The sequence below is a fragment of the Cucurbita pepo genome, chromosome LG12 (assembly GCF_002806865.2).
Source record: "Cucurbita pepo subsp. pepo cultivar mu-cu-16 chromosome LG12, ASM280686v2, whole genome shotgun sequence".
Classification (NCBI taxonomy): Eukaryota; Viridiplantae; Streptophyta; class Magnoliopsida; order Cucurbitales; family Cucurbitaceae; genus Cucurbita; species Cucurbita pepo.
The window spans coordinates 1,360,670-1,377,029 of NC_036649.1; the positions used below are offsets into that span (position 1 = coordinate 1,360,670).

At 37.6% G+C, this 16,360-nt stretch overlaps 2 protein-coding genes, 1 long non-coding RNA gene and 1 other non-coding gene across 5 annotated transcripts; 3 read left to right on the forward strand and 1 right to left on the reverse strand.

The window, feature by feature from the left end:
• The first annotated feature begins 1,422 nt into the window (after positions 1–1,422).
• On the forward strand, positions 1,423–2,375 carry LOC111807333 (probable membrane-associated kinase regulator 1). The gene is given in 2 exon segments (XM_023693010.1): positions 1,423–1,813; positions 1,816–2,375. Coding segments are annotated over 2 exon segments (909 nt in total). The 3' UTR covers positions 2,334–2,375.
• A 6,143-nt stretch (positions 2,376–8,518) lies between these two features.
• Positions 8,519–8,592, forward strand: TRNAV-AAC. The gene has a single exon. It is a non-coding gene; the product is annotated as a tRNA-Val (tRNA).
• Positions 8,593–9,520: 928 nt separating this feature from the next.
• Positions 9,521–10,990, forward strand: LOC111806416. The gene has a single exon (XM_023691726.1). The coding sequence runs from the start codon at positions 9,992–9,994 to the stop codon at positions 10,748–10,750; it is 759 nt and encodes a 252-aa protein (XP_023547494.1). The 5' UTR covers positions 9,521–9,991; the 3' UTR covers positions 10,751–10,990.
• A 657-nt stretch (positions 10,991–11,647) lies between these two features.
• LOC111807452 lies at positions 11,648–14,706 on the reverse strand. Of its 2 annotated transcripts, XR_002816945.1 has the most exons (5): positions 14,639–14,706; positions 14,027–14,278; positions 13,456–13,635; positions 11,983–13,369; positions 11,648–11,809 (listed from the first exon to the last, which is right to left on the reverse strand). It is a non-coding gene; the product is annotated as an uncharacterized LOC111807452 (long non-coding RNA). The 2 variants fall into 2 exon arrangements; XR_002816944.1 differs by having other exon boundaries at positions 11,648–13,369.
• Positions 14,707–16,360: the final 1,654 nt, after the last annotated feature.

The following is a 16,360-nucleotide window of genomic DNA, read 5'->3' on the forward strand; positions in this document are numbered from 1 at the left end:
TCCACCCAACCCTAAAATGGAGCGTCTACAAAATGGGCTGGGCCAGGCTCGGTTGACAAATTGGGCCAATAAACTATAAAAGCCCATCTTCAAAATTACATTTTAAATTACATAAATGGAATTTTGGATTTTTTTTTAAATTCAATTATTTAAATTAACAAATCAATTCATATTTGGAAATTTTCATTTTACATATTTTTCTGTTGATTTAACGAACGATATACATTAAAAATATATTTTAGAACCCGAACTCGATGAGAATACAAACTACATATTCTATTTATACTTGTAAATCATACGACGACAGTGTTAATTTTTTTATTAGGTACTTAATCACAAAAGAAATCAAGAACTCTGGAAGTCGAAGTGAGTTTAGCTCAATAGTAATCGAGATGTACTATTTCCTTTTAAGTGAGATTCAAAAAATCATATTTCGCTTACTATACTGAAAAAAATCACGTACAAAGAAAAACAAGTTATTAGTTTTTTTTTAATGTATTTTAATCATGGGTGAAAAGAGTTCACGAGTATAACTCAAAGATGTTCATTTAATCCAAAAAGTCGAGGGTTCGTGGGAACCCATCACGTTTAGGGCGAGCAATTTTCATTTGGGGAGGGACAGACGAGAGATTTCTCTCCATAAGCTAAACAAGGCCAAGGAGGAAAAATATTTCACATCGTCCCGAACCAAAATAAGACTTTTATAGGCCGAGGAAAGCGGCTATCCATGCATTAATTTATCCCGACTCCATTTTCCCAATTGTTACATTTTAAAAATATCATAATAAAAAATGACAATACAGATGTTCATATGAGCGTATAACTAACCAACACGAATTATCCAACTCAAATCATACAAATTGGATTGGGTTAGATTTTATTTCGATTTGAGTTGTATCAAATTTTTAGAAGTCTACTTTGTAAGTTTGTTGGAGAGTGGAACGAAACATTCCTTAGAACCGTGTGGAAGCCTCCCTAGTAAACGTGTTTTGAAAACCGTGAGGCTGACATTGATACGTAATGAGCTAAAGTGGACATATCTGCTAGCAGTGGGCTTGAATTGTTACAAATGGTATCAGAGTCAAACACTAGAGGTATGTTAGCGAAGACACTTATGAATTGTAAGATCTCACATGGTTTGGACGATGAAATAAAACATTCTTTATAAATACTCGACACCAAGGATACAAAATACAAAATGGGCTAAAGTGGACCCTAACGAGTTTTCCCTAGGTGACTCTCCAATCCCACCATTGACCACTGACAGCTGTTTTGAGCAATTCCCAACCCCCCATGAAGGCGACTAATCATTTTCACGGCGGCGCGTGTCACTCACTCACTGATCTCACGCGTTGCGCTACTACTCTTCTGTTCACATTATATCACCACACTTTGTGAGTGTGTGTACGTGTAGCAGAGACGATGGGGAAACGAACGACGAAAAGTTCGAGATCGCAAACGTTACCTTCATCGCCGTCGCATTCTATCTCTTCCTCTTCATCATCCGATTTCGAATTCACTATCTCTGTTTCACCTCATCAAGCCTCCACCGCGCTCTGTCCCGCCGATGAGCTCTTCTACAAAGGCCAGTTGCTTCCTCTCCATCTCTCCCCTCGCCTCTCCATGGTCAGGACGCTCATTCTCGCTTCCTCCAGAACGTCGTCGTCGTCTTCCGAAACCAACAGCACCACCGCGTCGCGCGATTCCACCGAATCTCACTCCTCCTTCAACAGCGGCATTCTTCTTTTCGCCGATTGCGATTCCTCTAGACCTAGCTCCGTCACTGAGGACGACGAGTGCAGAGCGCGATTCGGATATCGAAAATTTCTTCAATGTTTAGAAAAGAATCGACGAAAAACAATCCAGAGCCTCAAATTGTATCCGGATCGCACATCAAGAAAATTAGCTCCTCCGCGAAGGAAGTTTTCAGGAAGTATTTGAAGAAAGTCAATCCGTTATACGGAAAAAATTCACAAAAGCAGCAACAGCAACAGGAATGGACGACGAAAACAGATAGATCTAGTAAAGAGGACAAACCATCAAACATTGAATTTTCAGGCAGCAACTCCGGAAAAGAAAGCGGATCGAGAGCAGTACCGCACTCATTTTCCGGTAATTTGAGATATCCGAGAATAAGAACCATAGCCTCGAGTTGTCCGTCATCGATTAGGTCATCGCCGAGCCACTCCGGGATCCTATCGTCTCGGAATATGTATTCGAGTAGTAGGACGAATTACGGCAACGCGTCCTCAACGGAGGAGTTGCAGAGCGCGATTCAAAGTGCAATCGCTCACTGCAAAAACTCCATGGTCCAAAGCAAAGGGCGCCAATGAGTAATTTGATTAACGAAATAATTAACTAACTATTTCTTTCGCTAATTAAGTGTTAATTAATTAGTTTTTTTTTTTTTTTTTTTTTTTTTTTTTTTTTTTTTTNCAATCAACTCTTTGTGACTTAAGTTATTTTACTAAATTTTATTTTAAAACTATAATTTATGGATTGTAAGATTTATAAAATTTATTAGAAAGAAAATTAGAATATATTTAAAGATTTCAAAGATTTTGTTATAAAAGTTTAAATAATTCTAAATTCTAACTTATTTATTATTTATTATCTCAAGATATATCATAATTTATATTTTTCTCATTTTTATATTAGAAATAATTTCTTTTAAGTTAATTGATTTTATTATTTTTTTAATTTCATGATCTATTCTTATATTTTTATTTCCCAATTGTTAAAAAATGTATGTATTTAATTGTAGTTTTATGACGAACTATATTAAGATATTATAATTTTTCCTTGATGTTGTTGACAATGAATTTGTCTTTTTACAATGATTATAGATTGATTTGTTTTTACGAGTGAACCTTAATATCTTTTATTTAAGATTTATCCAATAAATAAAAAAAATTTTAAAAAATTAATTTTTTTTAACAATCTGACAAACTAACTCGAGAATAGAGAATTAGATTGAGTTGTGAAATTTTTTTAGTTGGGTTGGGTTACCCATCCAATCAACACGAACTTTTGAGTTGTCCATATTGAGTTCTATCCATAAAATTGCAAAAACAAACACATTATCGTCATAAGGCAAATAGAAAAATAAATAAATAAATAAAAATAATAGAAATATTAAACATGTCTCGAGCCCACATGGAACCTAATGGAGGCTTAGGCACACGTGGGCTATTTACACCTCAAGCTGCTTACTGATTATATTTTATATATCCTCCTATTTTAATTTTCTTTTCAAGTGGAGTTTGATGTAGCGGTTGAGACGGAGGCACATGAGAACTATTGGCTCCAGGTAGTCCCATCACACTTGAGTCTAGATTTTCTTTTGTACTTATCTTTTAAATCATGTATTTCATGCCTTCTAAATAGTTTGATCTTGTAACCGTGTATTTTGGTGGTGTTTAAGTGTTTTAAACTTTACCCATTTTTACTTATTTCCTAGTTAGTAAGTAATAGTCTACGGCTCGAGTCTCTCGAAAAGCAGGTCGTTATAGATTGATATCAAAACCATACGAAGGTCAATATCTAGTGGCAATGAGCTGGAGCTATTACAAACCCACCCGTATAAATTGAAATTTCACATTATTTTAAATATTAAATACTTTTAACTAACATATAGTGTTCTTTTATGGTTTTCGTTAGATCAATGAGTTACATCATCACGATAATAATATAAAGAGTTTTCAATTTCGGTTATATTGCGATACAAATTATTAAAGTTGTATCGTTTCAATTATAACAACTACCATATATCGAGAGTAGACTTTGCAATCTACCCTAGTACAAATCCATTTACTCGAGTCCTCGAGAAACATTGAGATAAACACATTTGTTTTTTTTTTTTTTTTTTTTTTTTATCGTCTTAGAACAAGGTCAAATCTATCAGCCCCAAAATATTCGAAATTTGAAAAGGCTCGGAGGCACATCTATAAAAACACCCGAGCTAGAAGGGCAATAAAAAAACGACATATCGCTAAATATTAAATTTATTGGCTTAAGAATTAATTATTGTTTAATTAGGAAAATATTAAGTTAATAATGAAAAGAGGATCTACGAAAACTACACATCATAGCCAAAATAATGCATTTTTTATAATTAGTATTCGTTCATTCCACGGCATTTCAAGTTTATGAGTATGGGCTTCCCCTCAAGACTTTAAAATGCGTCTGCTAGGGGAAGGTTTCCACATCCTTATAAATGGTGTTTTGTTCTCCTCCCCGACCAATGTGGGATATCATAATCCACCTCCCTTTGGGCTCAGCGTCCTCGCTAACACTCTTTCCTTCTTCCAGTTGACATGGGACCGCCATCAAATCCACCCCCCTTTGGGGTCAGCATCCTCGCTGGCACTCTTTCTTCTTCCAATCCATGTGGGACTGCCATCAAATCCACCCCCCTTTGGGCTCAGCATACTCGCTGGCACTCTTTCCTTCATCCCATCAATGTGGGACCGCCATCAAATCCGGACATCACAATCCACCCCCCTTCGAGCTCAGTGTCCTCGCTAGCACTCTTTCTTTCTTTCAATCGATGTGGGACCGCCATCAAATCCACCCCCTTTCAGGGCCCAGCGTCCTTACTGACACACCGCCTCATGTCTATCCCCTTCGGAGAACAACGAGAAGGCTAGCACATCATCCGGTGTCTGGCTCTGATACCATTTGTAACCGTCTAAATCCACCGCTAGCAAATATTTTCCTTTTTAAGCTTTCCCTTTCGGGTTACCTCTCAAGGCTTTAAAAAGCGTTGTTAGTGGAAAGTTTCCAACACGTGTTTTGTTCTTCCCCAACCAATCCGTCACATCACATATAAATTTTTTAAAAAACTAAATTGGGTTAAGGGTTTGAGTATAAAATTTTACAAACAATTGAGTGGGTAGCAATTAAATAATTAAGGGACAAGATATTCAATAATTAACTGAGAAGATATTTATTTATATTATAAAGTTGTTGTGATTTAAATATTTCATTTATTATTTTAAATACCAGGTGCTATATTTAAAGTAATAATTAATATCATTATTTAAAAGGGGGAAATGGAGTTATTGTGTTTCCACTAAGAAAGAAAAATAATAATCCAATTTATTCAAATCTATTATTTAATCGTCAATAAATGTTGAAGATTCATTTTAAATTCATATGGATACAAAATGTGACACGTGTCAATTTTTGCATTGCATAGCTTTGAATCACGTAGTATGACATGGAATGACACTGACACTAGAAAAAATACGTACAGGCTAAATTAATAAAAATACCTTTAAATTTGTATTTTATCCTAACAAAATATATTTAAATTTTTACGAGGATAAAACAGGTTGAAATGACATTTTGTCCACTTTGAGCCTAAGCTCTCGTTCTCCTCGCTTTGTTTTGGGCTTCCCCACGAGGGGTAAGTCTTGTCCACTTTGAGCCTAGGCTCTCGTTCTCCTGACTTTGTTTTGGGCTTCCCCACGAGGGGTAAGTCTTGTCCACTTTGAGCCTAAGTTCTCGTTCTCCTGACTTTGTTTTGGGCTTCCCCACGAGGGGTAAGTCTTGTCCACTTTGAGCCTAGGCTCTCGTTCTCCTGGCTTTGTTTTAGGCTTTCCCACGAGGGGTAAGTCTTGTCCACTTTGAGCCTAGGCTCTTGTTCTCCTGGCTTTGTTTTGGGCTTCCCCACGAGGGGTAAGTCTTGTCCACTTTGAGCCTAAGTTCTCGTTCTCCTGACTTTGTTTTGGGCTTCCCCACGAGGGGTAAGTCTTGTCCACTTTGAGCCTAGGCTCTCGTTCTCCTGGCTTTGTTTTAGGCTTTCCCACGAGGGGTAAGTCTTGTCCACTTTGAGCCTAGGCTCTTGTTCTCCTGGCTTTGTTTTGGGCTTCCCCACGAGGGGTAAGTCTTGTCCACTTTGAGCCTAAGTTCTCGTTCTCCTGGCTTTGTTTTGGGCTTCCCCACGAGGGGTAAGTCTTGTCCACTTTGAGCCTAAGTTCTCGTTCTCCTGGGTTTGTTTTGAGCTTCCCCACGAGGGGTAAATATTTTTTTATTATAAACTCATGATAATTAGCTGAGGGTGAAAGTCTCAGGCTAATTTAAGGAATGATATGAGTTTATAATCACGAATACTCAGTCTAAAGCAAAGTATGATGCTCAAAGTGGACAATATATACCATTGCAGAGAGTCGTGTTTATTTAACATGGTATCAGAGTCATGCCCTAAACTTAGTCGTGCCAATAGATTGGTAAATTCTCAAATGTCGAACAAAAGACTCCAAAAGAAAAAGGAGTCGAGTCTCGATTAAGGGGAGACGTACTTTGTTTGAGGGGTGGGATTAGAGTCGAGCCTCAATTAAGGGGAGGCGTACTTTGTTCGAGGGGTGAGACTTTCATCGTCCAACCGTCTTCACTTTTAAAATCTAAAAATAAGTAATATAACCATGTTGTATGGGAATGTTGGGTCATTAGGTGCCGAATTTGGATTCTAAATACCGGACACGAGTCGTTACAATGATGTTATGGATGCATCACAGTGGCTGGATGTCGGAGTCATTAAGTGCCGAATTTGGATTCTAAATACTGGACACGAGTCGTTACAATGATGTTATGGACGCCTCATAGTGACTAGATGTCGGGGTCATTAGGTGCCGAATTTGGATTCTAAATATTGGACATGAGTCGTTACAATGATGTCATGGATGCTTCCCAGTGGCCGGGAATCATTCAAAATTAAAATCCTGGATTAAAACGGTAAAATATTATATTTATTTTAATGATTAACAATTGTTTGGTCTTAGAGTGAATTTAAAATAATAAAAAAAGTGATTAAACTATTTTAGAATTATTTTTAACAAAAATAAGAAATAAATTAAAAAACTTTTAAAACAACAGAAACGACGTCGTTTTAGAGATGGCAGATGAGGAAGCGGGTTCGGATCCGGGTAAACGGATTGGGTAGGGCAATACGGCGGAGAAGACGGTGGGAGCTGACGGAGGAAACGAAAACCAGACATCAGAAAATGTCGGAAAGGATCAGAAAAAGGATGAGAAAAGTTGAAAAGACGGATCGGATAAAGAAGAGAAAAAAACAAAGAAGAAAAAAGGCGAAAGGAATTGGGATGGGACCATTATTCAATCTGTATCAACGGAAACTTGGAGGTTGCGAGGCGAGGAAGGGGCCGGGGAGGGGGGGCGTCCGGCCGCCGTGGGGCCGGCCTGGTGGTATTCGAAATTCGTCTTTGTTCTCTGCTCCCGTCAGCGTCGTCAGCCTGGCTGCCCTTGTTATAATAATGATGATACTCATAAAAAGCCCTAAAAGATGGTGCGGTTTTTGCCCTAAATTGGGCTTTCATTATTTCCTCAATTATTTTACCTCTTTTTGTTTTTCAAATCCCATTTTTTTTAAGCAACAACCTAGGGTGAAGGAGGTAGGGGGCATTATTCAATGTTTATATAAATATCAAATTCAATTCCACGTTTGTTCGGGTCTACGGCCTGACTGTATTACCTAGTAGACATGTGGTAAGAACCCACATTAGTTAGAGAGGATAACGGTGGAAACTTTTCCTAGTAGACGTGTTTTCAAAAACTTGAGGGGAAGCTTGAAAGGGAAAGCTCAAAGAGGACAATATATGCTAGCGGTGGGCTTGGGCTGTTATAAATGGTATTAGAGCCGGACACTAGGCGACGTGCCAGCAATGACGCTGGCCCCCAAGAGGGGTAGATTGTGAGATCTCACATCGGTTAGAGAGGAGAATGAAGCAATCTTTATAAGGATGTGAAAACCTCTCCCTAGCATACGTGTTTTAAAAATCTTGAGGGAAAGTCTAAACAGGATAATAGTTGCTAGTGGTGAGCTTGGGTTGGAGCTGGACAAAATTACGTATACATCTCTATTGAAACGATTCTCTTTTATTACACATTTTCCTCACGGTTTTATAGAATTTTACTTGGAACGACAATAAAAATTAGGGAAAGGGGCGGCACACATACCTCGACTCGGATATAAGATTGAGCTTGGTAGGTCGGTTGCCTTATATATTAAGTTCGTTCGAACCTCCTCATTAAGTTGCATGAGTGATCCACGTTGTGTCGGAGGACTTACATGAGTCCCTTTAAGCTCTAAATCTTCCTCGAATGAGCAAACTCACATGAGTCGTGGCCCTTTATGTATACGTATTAGTCATGGATAGGAGCAATTATGTATTGATTTAAGCCATATAACTTCGTTAGCCTTATACTTATGTCACAAGACTTGACATTATAACCTATTGTTCGACTTAACCTTAATTTTGTCAGCTTCATACTTACACAACTAACTAAACAATGTCGTAAAATTTTCACTCCCGTCAATTTAACGACGTACTCGATTATTTATTTTCTATAGATTTATTATTATTAATATATATATATATATATATATATATATATATATATATTTTATCGATCATCATAAATTCTTTAAATTATAATTAAATGGAAAGTGGTCTAATTTAGTTACAATAATTAAAATAAATGTACCCGAACAACTGGTGTCGTGGTGTAGTTGGTTATCACGTCAGTCTAACACACTGAAGGTCTCCGGTTCGAGTCCGGGCGACGCCAATATTTTTTAATTTCGTTTTGGGCCATCTGTTCAGGGTCATGGCCCACTAAGGGCCCACAAAATCAAGTTTCCGTTTACGTGTATATTTCAAATGTTCCAAACATTACCCAAAAGAGTTGACTTTGACCAACAACCATTAATACTTCAAATTAAAAAAAGGCTTCGAAATTAGAGAGCAAAAGGATATATAATTAAATTTGAAGTATAATGACAAGAAAGCCCTTGGTTGGGGTGGAAAATGGCATAAAAAACCATGAGAAGAGAGGAGGTCAAGAAGGGCAGTCTCAGTAAATTGAATAATGTAGAACTAATAATCCCACTGCTTGAAAATTATAAATTAAAAAAAAAAAAATTAAAAAATTAAAATTACCTTTTTCTCCCCATTTTTCCTCCATGTTTTTATAGCTTTTAGCCAAATTTATGAAGCTTTGGATTCTAATAGGGCATCACTTACACTGACACGAACACGAACAGTTGTAGGATATAACGTCTTTTATCTTTGAGGTTTAAATAAAAACAACAAGATTTCGACTGATTACCGAAAAAAGGTTAAAGTGGTTAGATATCATTACCTCATTCGTTAGTAGCTAACTAATAGTTTTGTAGGGTATACCATCTTTTATCCTTGAGGTTTAAATTAACAAGATTTCGACTGATACTAAGAAAATGTTGAAGTAGTCAGATATCAATGTCTCCTTCATTAGTAGCTAACTAATAGTTTTGTAGGGTATACCGTCTTTTATCCTTGAGGTTTAAATAAATGAGATAGCGCTATAAACGGCAACAAGATTTCGACTGATACCAATGTCTCTTTCATTAGTAGCTAACTAATAGTTTTGTAGGGTATACCATCTTTTATCCTTGAACCTTAAATAAACGAGACAGTTATGAACGACGACAAGATTTCGGTTGACAACCGAGAAAAGGTTAAAATGGTCAGAGATATCATTGCCTCATTAGCTAGTAACTAAAAGAATTCATATTTAATCGGTGAATATAAGCATTTAGATAAACACAACAACCTAGATCATTCAAACCGATTGATCGCTAGTGGGTGACGTGGAAGAGAATAGTAATTACATTGGGTAAAGAGGGTCTTTTTGTCAGGTAAGCTCCCTAGAGGCGTAGGTGTCCATGTGCTGTTGGCTTTTCATATCATTAAACTCAACACCTTTATTAATCTCTCTCCCCCTCCCTCCTTCAAACAGCTACTTTTCCTTCACAAATTTGCAAACACCTTGAATGCTTCTATCTATAAATCCCCAATTTGCAAGCAAACTCAGCTCAATTATGCAACTTTCCCATCTCTGACACAATCATTTTTCTTTCCCCGTTTCCCGGAATCCAAACACCTACCTAGAGGAGGGAAAAAAGGAACACCCACCTAGAGAGAAAAAAATGGTTTCAATAGGCAGTGGTTGTAGTGTTGTTCATGGATCAGCTTCATCAGAACCAAATTCCAGTCCTCGGATATCTTTCTCTTCTGAGTTTCTTGATGAAAACGACTTCATTTCCATCACTCCAAATTCACATCTAGAGAGAGAACAAGAGATTTCTGAGAGACAGAAGAAGGACAGATCAGAGAAGCTAGCATGGAGTGCTGATTTTGAGTTTCTTTCTAATAAAGTTAGTAGTCACTCCATGATTACAGCTGATGAGCTCTTCTTTGAAGGGAAGCTTCTTCCCTTTTGGCAAATGCAGCAAGCAGAGAGGCTTAACAAAATCAGTCTGAAATCTTCTAAAGATGTAGATAAACAAGGCTTGGTGGACATAGAGGTAAACAAGAAGGCAGAGAACAAAGTGAATTGGTTACTCGACGACGACCCGTCGCCGAGACCGCCAAAATGCACTGTTCTGTGGAAAGAATTGTTGAGGTTGAAGAAACAACGCGCTTCGTCTGCGCTATCACCATCTTCTTCTTCGTCTTCGTCGTCGTCGTCGTCTTCTTCCAAGTCGATGGCTGATGCACCCAAAACAGAGGAAGGGACAACAAGAAACAAAGAGAAGAACATTAAGAGGATAAAGAAGGGTTTGGAAAGGACAAGATCAGGCAGTATAAGAATAAGGCCTATGATTAATGTGCCAATTTGCACACAGCTGAAGAGCAGTGTTTTGCCACCCTTATTCCCACTTAAGAAAGGAAGATTTGATAGATAAGAAGACGAAATTAGTAGCTAAAGTCAGCAGCTCAAGATCTCATCAAGTTTATCCAACATGTTAATCTCCCTCTCTCTATTGTTACATTTCTTGACAATTTTAAACTTTCCGTCTGGGTATGCATTAATGTTGGTTATTATGGCGGTGGATCTAATAATCTACGTTTGTACATGCTGACCTCTAGTTTTTGTTTGTTGGTATTCCTTGATTAATCATCTTATGCTTTTTTGGTTCGACATACCTTTTTGGTGTACACTTCGTCTTTGTCCTCCTGAATAGCAAAATTTGGAAGTGAACAGTTCAACGTCACATGCCGGATGCAGCATCAACGGATCAGTGGGTCACCCACATTTCATTACAATCCAATAGCAGCTTTCAGAATGGAACCTGGGCCCAAGATTATCTTCAATTGTTAAAACAGTTCATTATTCTTTTAAAAAAAAAAGCATTAGATTTCATAGTTAAATGATTCAAATAAATGGGTAAGTACATGTATGCAGGAACCTGAATTGCTTTCTGTAAGATATTGTTTGATCTTTGATTATCGCCCACCCACCGCTAGCTGATATTGTTTGTTTTGACCTGTTATGTATTGCCGTCAGCCTCGTAGTTTTAAAATGCGTCTACTAGAGAGACGTTTTCACATCCTTATAAGGAATGTGTCGTTCTCCTCTCCAACCGATGAGAATCCACCATTTGGAGGCCCAGTGCCCTCACTAGCACAACGCCCGATGTCTGTCTCTAACACCATTTGTAACAGCCCAAACCCACTGCTAGTAGATATTGTCTGTTTTGACCCGTTACGTATCACCGTCAGCCTCACAGTTTTAAAACGCATTTGCTAGGGAGGAGGGGACGAAACATCTCTTATAAGGGTGTGGAAACCTCTCTCTAGCAAACGCGTTTTAAAATCATGAGGCTGACAATGACATAATAACAAATCAAAGCGGACAATATCTGCTAGTAATGAATTTAGGCGGTTACAATACTGTGATAGCTCAATGATCCCCCACCATTTATGAATTCCGAAGCAGTGAAGCAGAAGCTGTATCTGCACATCTGACATTAATTCAGAAGAGTAAGCTTGTTTCAAAGTTGAATTAATTTCATGTAGAGGAGATGTGGGTAGAGTAATCTATCAGACGAGGCTTCCAGATGGGCAGGAAAAATGATTTAATAAAGATGAGTACAGATGAAACAAGGAAAAAGCGACAAAGGAAGAGGAAGCATACTGATACAGCTAAGCCTGGATGACTGCAACAACAAACAGAGTGGATCAGCTATAACACCCACTAAAGTAAACGACCAAGGGGAGGGAATTCAACGGGAGGAACAGAACCACGTCCTAATACAGGAAACATAGGGAAGCTGAGAAATCTTTATCAAGCTCAAAATCATATAAATTAACAATACATGGGCAATAATTGCACAGAATTAAGGAATGGGAGAATAGTAGTCTCAGTCTGTGAGTACATGGGCTGATTGAACGTGAACAATAAATCACTAAATAAAGTCACTTGAACCATCCGGATATGGAACCTCGTACAGTTTACTACAACAAAGAAGGCTAATGGGTAGGCCAGTTTCATTGAAGAACTCACAAGGCAAAATGTTTAACTGTTCTTCCCCAAACACTACTCTTTACACGAGCAAACAAGTAGCTTTAGAGAAACAAAGTTGCTAAGAAGGGGATGGCGGTCCCAATACATGGTTTCATGAAAAAATCTGATCAACCAATGTACAAAAGTTTTTGGGTATTTCCTTATTAGTAAGACTTTGAGGAAATCAAGCCAAATGAACAACAGATTAATTAATTGCTGTTAAATTTACCATTCAATAAAGAAAATGTTCATCAAGTCATGAAATCAACAGAAGATACTATAAAGTTTCCAAATTCTTAGAAATTTTCTTTACGAATAAGTAGGATAAAGGCATATAAGATGAAGCAAAATAGCAGAGAAAAGGTGAAAAATCCTACAAAACTTAAAGAAATGGGAGCGTTGATCAAACTGTATGATATATCAAGGATGCAGACCAAGCGAGGACAACAATTATGAGAATTAGTTATTCATCCAATTATTTTGCCTCTCAAACTCAACTTTGAACTCAGAAGCTACAAGCATTGTTTACATCTTTTCATCAACATGCAGTAACCAAACAAGACATGGCTACTACTTATGTCATTATGTGGCCTAACTTACGAATAAAATAATGAGCGGTGGGCTTGAAAAGATCTACATTTCTACTATGCAATCAGAAGAATGAAAATTATACATCAAGAACTTTGCAGCACTGAATCTTTACTATAGATTTTAGGATAAACAACAATCTTTACTATAATTTTCATGAGCCAAGGAACAGCACTGAATCTTTAGCAATAAAATCATACAAGTAGACATACAGTTCCCTCAAGCAAGGCAAAGTTCCAAGTGACAATGAAATCTCACCACACTGAAGTTATTATCTTCCAAATGCCTATTCAAGAACTGCTAAGTGAGATAGCAGATGAATCCAGAAACAAAATTGATAAATAAATGTCAAACACTATATTCAGGGAGCATACTCTGTCAAGAACTGCTACGTGATAAGGATCCTGAAAGGTCCATACTCAAAAGGTTTCTGAAATCAGGAAAAGGGAAGCAGTTTGTTAACATGAAGTGAATATGAAATATAGAATTTAAAAGCCATAAAGAGTTCAAACTCACAAAGTAACCACACGAATTCAAGAGCCTTCAGAACATGTAATTCCTGCCCAGCGATACTGATGGTTGAAGCATGGATCTCCAATCCAATCAGGTTGGGAATTTTTTAGACTCCTTTTTACTCCCTCAAGATTGATAGCCATGATTAGTAGACAAGTCAATGTTATGAGGACTACAACTAACCTACAATAAACATCATGAAACCAGCAATGGAAAGATCAGACATACTATAAAGGAAAAGGAAAATCCATGTGCAAATCATGAATGAAATGAAGGACCACAAACAAGCAGTGGCTAGTAAATTAATATGTCATTTTCTCTTCCCTTACTCCCCCATGCTTTAATAATTCTAGCTTAATTTCCCTTGCATTCACAAATGGCATAAGCACTCACAAGGCCTCAAAAATGAATTCATTCTAATTACATGATTAAGTTCAAGTTGATCTCCTCTTTCACTAAAATCAAGAACAAGCTATGAACTGCAATTAGGTATAGACCCATATGCTTCCATGAAAGATGGTTGGCGCGCGCATAGACACGTATAAAGCAAACAAAAAACAATGAAGTTACATACCATCTCTTACAAGAGTTCTTGCTGCAAGGGGCACAACATGAAAAGGTTTTCCACCATGGATCAACGGGCCAAGTCTTGACTGGGGAGACGGAGCCACCGGCTTGCAAAAACAACATGATCATTAGCAAAGTATAGAGCAATGTGGCCTCCAATTGTTCCAGCTTATCATTCTTTACTTCTGTTTCAAATAGCTTAGACGGGTCGAGATTCCATATACTAGAGGCAGATACAGTTCTATTGGTTACGTTCCAACTGTTATTCCCAAATGGTTGCCAAAAGTGATCAAACTTGAAAAGAAAGTAATGCAAACAGACGCAAGATAATACATTTGGAGCACCGCAACAAATTATGACAAAAACATATTCAACTCAGTCCCCTCTGACTTTTATCTCATTTCAAGAGATTGTTCTTCAAAGTTTACCCATTACTGCTAAAGTATAGAATCATAAACATGGCAAAACCAAGAAAGCTAGTTGTCATATATAAATCCTGGCTACTCATGTTTACACCAAAAACAGTCAATTCATGCCAGAAATAAATGTCAAATTGTAGAGCCCCCTTTATGGAAAGTCAAAAGAAGCATTCAATTTTTTCCCCTTTTCCAAAACAAACCGTAAGTTCGATCCAGTGTACCCAAAATTGTGTCTAGTGTCACAATTTCTCTCTTGCCGGTGAACAAGTTAGACGTATGCAAATCGTAAGTTGCAGACAATGATCGAGCCTCAGTCACATACACCACTATATTTTCATGAAAGAAATAGTAAAAACCTATCTGCAAATTAAAGCAAATAAAAGAGGTTTGAAACGGTTTTATACAAAGTAAAAACCTAAGGACAATACGTCTTATACAAAGTATGATCGGGACATCCGACACACAGCCACAAACAATAAGTCTTTGACACTTTCCAATCAAACACAAGCCAATCAAACGCAAGCCGCAGTTAACAAAATACCTCATATTATAAAGAGAATCCCCCAACAACACAACCTCCAAGGCAGAAGTAAAAGGGGGTCGGGATCCGTATACGTATAGGAGCCAATGCACACACTCATGGATTTCCCCTTGGCCTCAAAAACACCCTCGTAATACGACGTCAATCCCCTGCCAAAGTCCCCAGAAGTATTCACCACGCTCCAAACAGTCCTATCAACAATCTGATCGAAAACCGGCGGCGAATCAAGGCCACTAACTCCGCCGTAGTAATACGTCATTCAAACCCTATATTTTCCGGTACGAAAGACAGGTCCCACAACATAGAAAAATTTCCAATTAATAGCCCTAGGAAAGGAGAGGACAGTGGAAAGCGTAGGATCAAGAACAGAGTCAGTGATGTTCCTGTTGATTTCACTTTTGTCGTCGGGTTTCCAGATGCGGCAGTCGAGTTTCGTCGGAGCAGTGAAGCCGATATCGATGAAAAAGTTGAAAACAGAGCAGGAAAGTAAGAACAGGGAGAAGAAGAGAGCAGAGATGAAGGTTAAAAATGGCGCACCTCTGAGGGAATGAGAAGGAGAGGAAGAGAAGGAGGAAATGGGCCATGGCGGAAGGAGAAATCGTCATACAAGAAAAGAGTAGGGACGGCGGCGGAGTCTGATGCCGGAGTTGGGGAAGAGGAAGGAATTCATTTGAGTATCCATTTCATCAACGCGGGAAATCATGAGTCAGGTCAGACATGGCCGTTAATGTTATTATATTTTTAATTTTTGTTTTATGTTAAATTAGTCGTTTCCGCATAGATTTAATTTGATATCATAAAAATTGTATTTAAATAAATTATTAAATTCTAAAAATGGTTTTTATTTTATTTTATTTTAAAATTTGATATCATAAAAATTGTATTTAAATAAATTATTAAATTCTAAAAATGGTTTTTATTTTATTTTATTTTAAATTTTGTATTTAATAAGTTGGGTAAAAATTTTATTTTGTATCTACGTTAAAAAAAAAAAAAAAAAAATTTATTAAAAAATGTTGAATATGTCAAGTATTTATCGATACAAAATTGAAATTAAAATACATATTAGATAATTTAAAAATTATAGTCATACGGCTCCATCCCGAGCTCCCTCGGCCCTTGTCATTAGACCACTATCTATGCATGTATTTTCAGCCTGAGCTCTGAATCTTTTGCTTCTCAGATAGTTGACAAACAATGCAACTTGCGTTGCAGGAGATACCCGCTTCTCGCTCAAGAGAACCACTCACTAGCTAGCCAGACTAGTGGGACCCTATCTGGAGACATACTGAAAACCATGCCTTTCAAACGCAACGCCCGTCTTCAAATCAAAAGAGAAATGGGCGCAGTCAAGTTGATCATGCAACGGTCCAAAAATGGA